The 7,806-nt window shown below is 36.8% G+C and overlaps 1 protein-coding gene across 1 annotated transcript; it reads right to left on the bottom strand.

Moving 5' to 3' along the window:
* Positions 1 to 5,266: 5,266 nt before the first annotated feature.
* On the bottom strand, positions 5,267 to 6,063 carry LOC107574578 (ribonuclease-like 3). Its single transcript, XM_016261025.1, has 2 exons — positions 5,994 to 6,063; positions 5,267 to 5,779 (listed from the first exon to the last, which is right to left on the bottom strand). The coding sequence occupies exon 2, from the start codon at positions 5,774 to 5,776 to the stop codon at positions 5,327 to 5,329; it is 450 nt and encodes a 149-aa protein (XP_016116511.1). The 5' UTR covers positions 5,777 to 5,779; positions 5,994 to 6,063; the 3' UTR covers positions 5,267 to 5,326.
* Between the last annotated feature and the right edge of the window lie 1,743 nt (positions 6,064 to 7,806).

The raw sequence follows: 7,806 nt of genomic DNA, 5'->3' as shown, positions 1-7,806 counted from the left end.
GAAAAGCTGAAAAGCTAATGCATACATGTGCGCATGCGTACCTCGAATATGAGTAAGAGATATTTAAAACATAATACAAGAGAGAGCAGATAGAGGAGGAGGGGGATTCAGAGAAAGTGCGCTATATAGGGGGCGAGTGAGAGGGAGAGGAAAAAAGGAAAGGAGGGGTGAAAACATCTGGAACCAATCTAAAGACAGAGAGTGTTTTCTAACAACTGTATATATATATATATATATATATATATATATAATTTAAATCATGACAACTCTCTGAACATTTTAGCATGGTGATGTATATGACAATGTTAATATATTTGGTCTTGGCGGAACAGATCTGCTACATTGCTGCTGCTGTTGGTTCTTGCTGTAGTTGTAGATTATTGCTGCTGCTGCAAGCAAGTACAGGAACTTGCTATTGCCAATGCATATGGCGATACGGTGCCATGAGTATTTAAGACATACTGCTGCTGCACAAATAGCATATAAAATAACCAATAAACAAAACGATTAAATATGTATGCTTATGCTATACAATAATATGCTTAAAATCATCCCTATAAGGCAGAAGGAATATAAAAGATAACCCCCCCCCCAGAACAAGCAGATCTATAGCCAATACATATGTACTGCTGCTGCTCTAGAGAGCCATGAGACCGTGTGTTTGCTTTCTATGTGAGCCTGGGCCGGCTTTGCCAAATGGCTTAACTCTACTGAACCATTGCTGTGTGTACCTGATCGGTTGACCAGATAGCTTAAACTAGTGACCTGAATTAAAAGTGTTTCTGGGCTAATGAAGCCCAGATAAATTAACTAGTGGCTTAACAATTTGAACCTGGGTGCTGTACCCTTTGGTTTATTTAACTAATGACCTAAATAACTATGCATGTCTGAGCCAATAAATCAAACTTGCCTAGGTAGAAACGCGCACTGTGTATCATTAACAAACAGGAATCACACTGTAGGCTGATAGATGACTCGGGCTAGGGCGGCCTGAGCAAATAGTTTTAAATTTGTCATTCAAGAGTTATCTTCTTTTTGTTTTCCCCCATTGAAGTTCATCAACGTTACTGCAGTGGAAATACTTACCTTTAACTTATTAATAAGCAAACAAAATATTTGGAGAAAGAATAAATCACTGTACACCCTGTAGTTGTGGTGTCATATGCCCAGGACTAATTCTGCCTCGGAAGCAGCTGCTCATTTGTTTTGATAATTAAAAAAATGTATATTGCATATTAAGAACAATAATGTTTGCATCCACACATCATTGCTAAATGTGTGGCTCGTTCCAAGATGGCCTTGAGCAAGACACTACAGTGACTTTATTTAAATGCATTGTCTGCTTTTATATTAATTGTCTAAATTTAAATTTCGAAACATAGTAATGCTGTGCATGCTGCTGCTGAGAAAAATCTTGATGAATGAATGCCTATGCAAGTTACTGCTACTGCACAAGAGACTGAACTGCTGAGAGCTTCATTAATTAGGCATACGAGTAGCTAGGCGAATGCCTATTTTACTCTAACACGGTGTCTACACCAGCCACGAGTGGCACAATATGACCAAATCAATAGATCCATAACGATAGGTAAAGCGGTCTGCAATGTATGCAGTGTGATACAGCCAACGCAACAAAACTTCTGCTACTGCTGCTATTGATAATATTCACTAACATTTCAATACTGAGTTGAAGTACATGCTGTTGCTGTTAATGATAATCACAATGTTGTAGTAGGAATTTTATTGTGCGAGATGTTGCGGTTGTAATATTTAATCAGAATTTGCGAAGCATAATCTACTGCTGCTGCACAAAACCTGCTGTAAGCCCTGTTGAATCAGCAAAGTAATAAATACCTATTGCACTTTAAAGAGTTAATTTACCCTCCATGAGTTACCACTAAAATTGTATGCAACTAAAGTGCTTTCTGCTGCCGCTGCTATATTAGCCATAATAATATTATTTCTAACCTTGCGTCTGAACTTGCTATGCATGCTATACAATTTGCTAACATTGTGATCTGATGCATACTGCTGCACAAAAGTACTTAGAATTGCTACTGCCCATTCATTAAATAACCAAACACCAAATAATGCCCATCTCGCTTTGAGGAGTTCTATAAACCCTGTTGAACTGAATAGCAAAGTTAATACAATGCCTATTTAACCTAAAAAGTTCACTACCATCCAAGCGTTATCTTATCACTGAAATTTAATGCAATTAAATGTACTTTATGCTGCCGCTGCTATATTAGCAACACTGATAATTGGATTGACATGCAGACTGCTGCTAATATTTCTAACATTGCTTCTTAATTTTGCCATGCATGCTGCTGCTATTAAAATTCACTAAACTAGTGATCTGAATAGCTATGCAATGCATAATGCTGCTATAGCTGCACAAAAGTATTAGAATTGCTATAAACGTCTTTATTAAAAAGCAAACACAATCAAATAATGCCTATTTTGCTTTGAAGAGTTCACACAATCTAATGTAAGCCCAGTTAAAGAAGCAAATAAATAAAATGCCTATTTCGCTTTAAAGAGTTATTTACCCCATGCGTTATTACTGAAATTTCAAACAACTAAAGTACTTTCTGCTGCCACTGCTATATTAGCAACAATAATTTGACTTCCTGCTGCTAATATTATTTCTAACATTGCATATGAAATTGCTACACATGCTGCTGCTATTAAATTAGCTACATGCAACCTGAATATGCCCTTTTAAATAAACAAAATTCAAATGATGCCTATTCACTTGAAGAGTTCACATACCATCCATTTTAAGTCTCTGAAACTTCAGCAATTGTAAGTCGCTTTGGATAAAAGCGTCTGCAAAATGAATGAATAATGTAAATGTAAGCTACAGTCTACCTACTGCTGCCGCTACTAAATGCATTATTTGATATGCTATGCATACTGCTATTAATAATTCGCTAATAAGGCAATCTGAAATTATATGGGCTGCTACACTCCGTTAATGTACTAGAATTGCTGTAGCTCATCTATGCATTATCGCTGAAATTTCATGCAACTAAAGTACTTTCTGCTGCCCTTGCTATATTAACAATAATAATTGGTTGATATGCAGACTACTGCTGCTATTATTTCTAACATGCATCTGAATTTGCTATGCCATTCTGCTGCTTTTAAATTAAATTAAAAATAAATTAGCTAAAAATTGCGATCTGAATAGCTATGCATACTGCTGCTACAGCTGCACGAAAGTACTTAGAATTACCATTAGCGTCTTTATTAAAAAATGAAACACAAACAAATAATGCCTATTTCGCTTTGAAGAGTTCACAAAATCTCTGTATGCCCTGGTAAATAAACGACTTTATAAAAGCCTATTTCAGTTTAAAAGAGTTACTTACCCCATGTGTTATCACTGAAATTTCATGCAAGTTGCAACCAGATACTTATATTTACATTTAGTCATTTTGCAGACGCTTTTATCCAAAGCGACTTACAATTGGGGAATACATAAAGCGATTCTTCTTAAAGAGGCAAACAGACACAGGAAGTGCTTGAAATACCAAGTTTTAGGCATTGTTCAAATAAGTACAAGCTAGAAAAGGGAAGGAATAAATAAAGAGAAAGATGAAGAGTTTTTAAGATGAAGTCAAGTAGCGTTTAAAGAGCTGTCGCTTGAAAGCCCTGAGGAACCCCAGTGACCAGTTGATGAGCTTTGGAGACCGCCCCTACTTCCTGCTGTCACTGCTATAAACAACTAATAATTTGACTTGATTTGCTATTCATACTGCAACTCGCTAATAACGTGATCTGAATTCTAAGATACTCTGCTGAACCAAGGTAACGAGTGAAATAGAGATGTGGCCCCTTTAAGAATGAGCGCTCCTTCTGACTAAGTGCATTGCAATGCGGCGCGAGTACATGTATGAGCGGGTATATTATTTTATCATTAAAATACGTAAGGCTGTTGACAGTATGACGTTTATGAAAGACAGTTATACGGGTTCACCTTGACTTAAAACTGTGAACAACTGTGAAACGCCAACTGCAAACCTACCCCACTATTGATGTGCATCTGAAGCGATCCGTTTGCAGTTAATGTAGAAATGAATGCCCACAGAAGAAATTAAAAGCATTGGAGATTTCGTGCAAATAAGGTAATCCCCAATTCACTTTACTGTTCTAAAATTTGCGATGCTTTATGTTGTATTCTCACATACATGAACCAGGAAAACTGCTTGCTACTGCTGTTATATGAACAATACATGCTTAGTAATTACTCCTCACGTGAATAACCTGCACGCAGTTTTACATTTGTATGTTTTCTAGTTTAAAAATGTACATTTGACGAACACAATAATGCACTGAAATCAGAGTGAAAACCATTTACTTATCTACCTGTTGAGTTTCAGAAAACTCTGAAAGCGCGCTGCATGAATCTCAAGTGAATGCTAGTCAGCCATATAAATGCAAGGCAGTAAGCTCATTGGCTGCATATGCAGCATGAACCAATCAGCTTGTGTGTGAATATCATCAATTACGTTAACACCCTTTCAGAATGCGCCATCTAGAGTTTCATGACTGAACTAACTATATATTTAATCTGATTTGTTAGCCATAAGCCAATAGTCTTGATCTTGTGGTCTTGGTCTTGAGACCACATATGGCTTTGGTTTTGGCTTCAAGTCATGGTTTTGATCTAGATCTCCACCTAGATTCTCCTCTATTCTCTAAATTTACGTTTGTTGATATTTACCTTCAAATTGGTGTTATTGAGATGCAAGACAATCAAGCAGATTAAATGAATGGTGACAGAGAAGTATAATTGAGGTTTACAGACAGGCAGACCAAGCATCTTCATCTTTCTTATCCTCATCGGCTTTTGCACATTCCCATTAATTGTTTTCTTTAATGCTCAAGTGTTAACAGAGTGCTTAAAATTGTTCTAGACTAGCTGAATCATGCACATGATAGGCACAAATACACACAGAGACATGCATGAAGAAGTGAAGATCTCAGAGAGATTTGAAGAGAGAGAGAGAGAGAGAGAGAGAAACTGATATTGCTCAAATATAATTAGAGATTGTAACATAGCTTTTTAAAGCACAAAAAACAATGCCATGTTTTAAAGTACATGCATCTATTGCCACTGTGTTCACGTTCACAGCTGTGCCTCATTGGTTGACTTTGGACTGACTGTATCAAGCAGTGGTTGCCAAATTTACAGCGCATGTGAAAATCTATTTAAAAGCCACTGCAATTTTTTGACAGAAAAAGACAGAAAAGAAGTGGTGAGCAAATGATTAGCAAAATATTGTAAAGCTTTGTGAGGCTCTATTTAGCCTGTCATCTATACATTAATTATGCCTTCCTCATAATGTACAGGCCATTCTTGATCACACCCCAAAACAATGTAACGAGTAGACTTCTTCCCTCTATATTGGCAATTTGGGTGTCTCTGCCCACTTTTTAATTTACAGGTGACCACAGGAAAAGGCTTGTTGCTCTTAAACTGATTATTGCCCTGTGGAGTTCCTCCATTTCTTCCACAAACTACTTTAATATAATTCTTATTTGCTTGTATGAAAGTGTTGACTTTTTTTGCAGCCATTTGCCGTTCCAGAGGCAGTGTATCTCTCTTTCTGATTTCTTTGTCACAAGCATGCTCACTCACATGAGGACCCAAATGCTGATTGAGGAATTTTTGATAACGGGGCTTTATATCATCTGGTTGACCATTAGCAGTGAAAGAAGCAGCCAAGAGCAGCAGCAGAATGACAGCAGACTGATGAATCTCCATGACCTGGTGAACCACACAAACATCAACACACCTTCTACTGACGTTTAACTTACTAAAGCAGTTTGTTTTTACTTTCATATATCTTAGTTACTTCACTTTAACCCAGCTGTGCAACTTTCTGTTAAAGTGGTTTTGTTTGTACATGTTTTTTCCATCTGCTTCAAGACACATTTCTTGTATATCTTATACTTGCTGAGTAAAGTTATAAAGTTCTTACCTTGTTGTTCTGGGTAAATTAATATGTTGTTCTAACACTTGTCTTCTTTTGCCTGAAGGCTTTGCAGTAAGTTGTTCAGATGGTCTTGATGCTAGCAGTCATCAAGTGTGGTGTAGAGCAGTCGCAGCGCAGGATCCCCGGAGAATCAAGCTGATACAGAGAGTCAGTGTGCTGCCATAACACTCTCAACTTTATTAAGGAAGATGTGTCATATTTATATTCATACAGCAACATATAGGATGCCTTGGGCATCCAATCAAAGTACTCAGAGGTCAAACAATACCCTTTATGGATGTTAAGATGTATAACAAGAAGTAGGCCTAATGGAATAAGTTAGGCTACTCTTACATCAAAGCGAGTCCGTTGATCTTTTGCAAAGCAGCCACTGACCCTCCAAACAGAAATATGCAATGCTTTCTGTCTCAGCCTTGCTTTCAAAACTTTAATCAGGTGCTTTATGCTTTAGAAGCATGATCTGAACGAGATACAGCATGAACTGACAGGAATTTGCTAGGGCACATCATTTAATGTTGAAGAAAAGAATCGAATGCCAACTAATGCATATAAAAACAACTTTACCACACTTTCTTGAAGCCCTTAATACTAATATGTCCACCAGAGGGAGCCACAGGATAACAAATCCTTTTAGAATGTAAAGACTATAGCATAACAGGGACGCTAAACTATATCCTTTGGTGGTTTCACCGTGCACGCTATCTAATAAACCTAATACAATATAAATACGATTAGTAACGGAGTGGTATGGTAAATATAGCATCGAGCGCAGGTGACTGAGAAGCCACGCCCTACTGCATTTCAGTCATTTTTAAAATCGAAAGCAAAACAATCAAGTTGTGTTTTCTTGTTTTTGACACAAGCTTCTGTTATTTGGCGTCGAAAGAACTCGTGAACTTTCTCTTTCATTCTTGGTTCGGACGCCTTGGCTTAAGTTATACTGTATGTAGTCCAAAATGGGCACAAAATCGGCTCTCGTTTTTCAACGGAAAAAGTGTTTAAAATGAAGGGCTTTGTTTTGCTCATATTGTGTCTATGTTTTTTTCCTGGTAAGTCGTTTAAATATATCTTTCCGTAAACGATAATAGCTAAGCTGGCTTAGTTTCATTTTGTGTCAGGTCTAATCGAAGCGGCGCAGTCCGTACCTTTTTTTTGTGTTCATAACTTACAAAATGTATATAATAAGTGAGTACATCATGAAACCATTTTCCAAACTGTGTGTTTAGCTTATCCTGAATCGCTACGGACGGTACACCTATGATCAGTGTTGGGGGTAATATATTACAAGTAACGCGAGTTACGTAATCAGATTACTTTTTTCAAGTAACTAGTAAAGTAACGCATTACTTTTTAATTTACAAGAGAATATCTGAGTTACTTTTTCAAATAAGTAACGTAAGTTACTTTTTTTTCCAATTTATTGATTGACAGCTCTCCTGTCCTCATATTGAGAGAAATCAGAAGATGGGACTGTAGTTCTAAAATAAATATGAATATGCATTAATTCATCTCACTCACACACAAAAAAACACAGATTCAGTAGTCCTCAAAATGAATAAAAATAATGCAACTCAGAATATGACGCAAACCTGCAATAATTAAATGTTAAACAACACAAATATCCTTTATGTATTTAATCCCATTCTATTAACCAATGTCTTAGCTTCTGACCTTCGATGATCCAGTTCAACCATAATTATAAGCAAACATTACTCTAGAGTCTAGACAAACATTTGTGTCTTTTTTATTGCTGAAGTGTGTTGAAAATTCTTCTTCTGCATTCTACTGTACGGATGTA

The sequence above is a fragment of the Sinocyclocheilus grahami genome, unplaced genomic scaffold (assembly GCF_001515645.1).
Source record: "Sinocyclocheilus grahami isolate Dianchi unplaced genomic scaffold, SAMN03320097.WGS_v1.1 scaffold2275.1, whole genome shotgun sequence".
NCBI lineage: Eukaryota > Metazoa > Chordata > Actinopteri > Cypriniformes > Cyprinidae > Sinocyclocheilus > Sinocyclocheilus grahami.
This window is presented reverse-complemented; position numbering and strand designations above follow the sequence as displayed.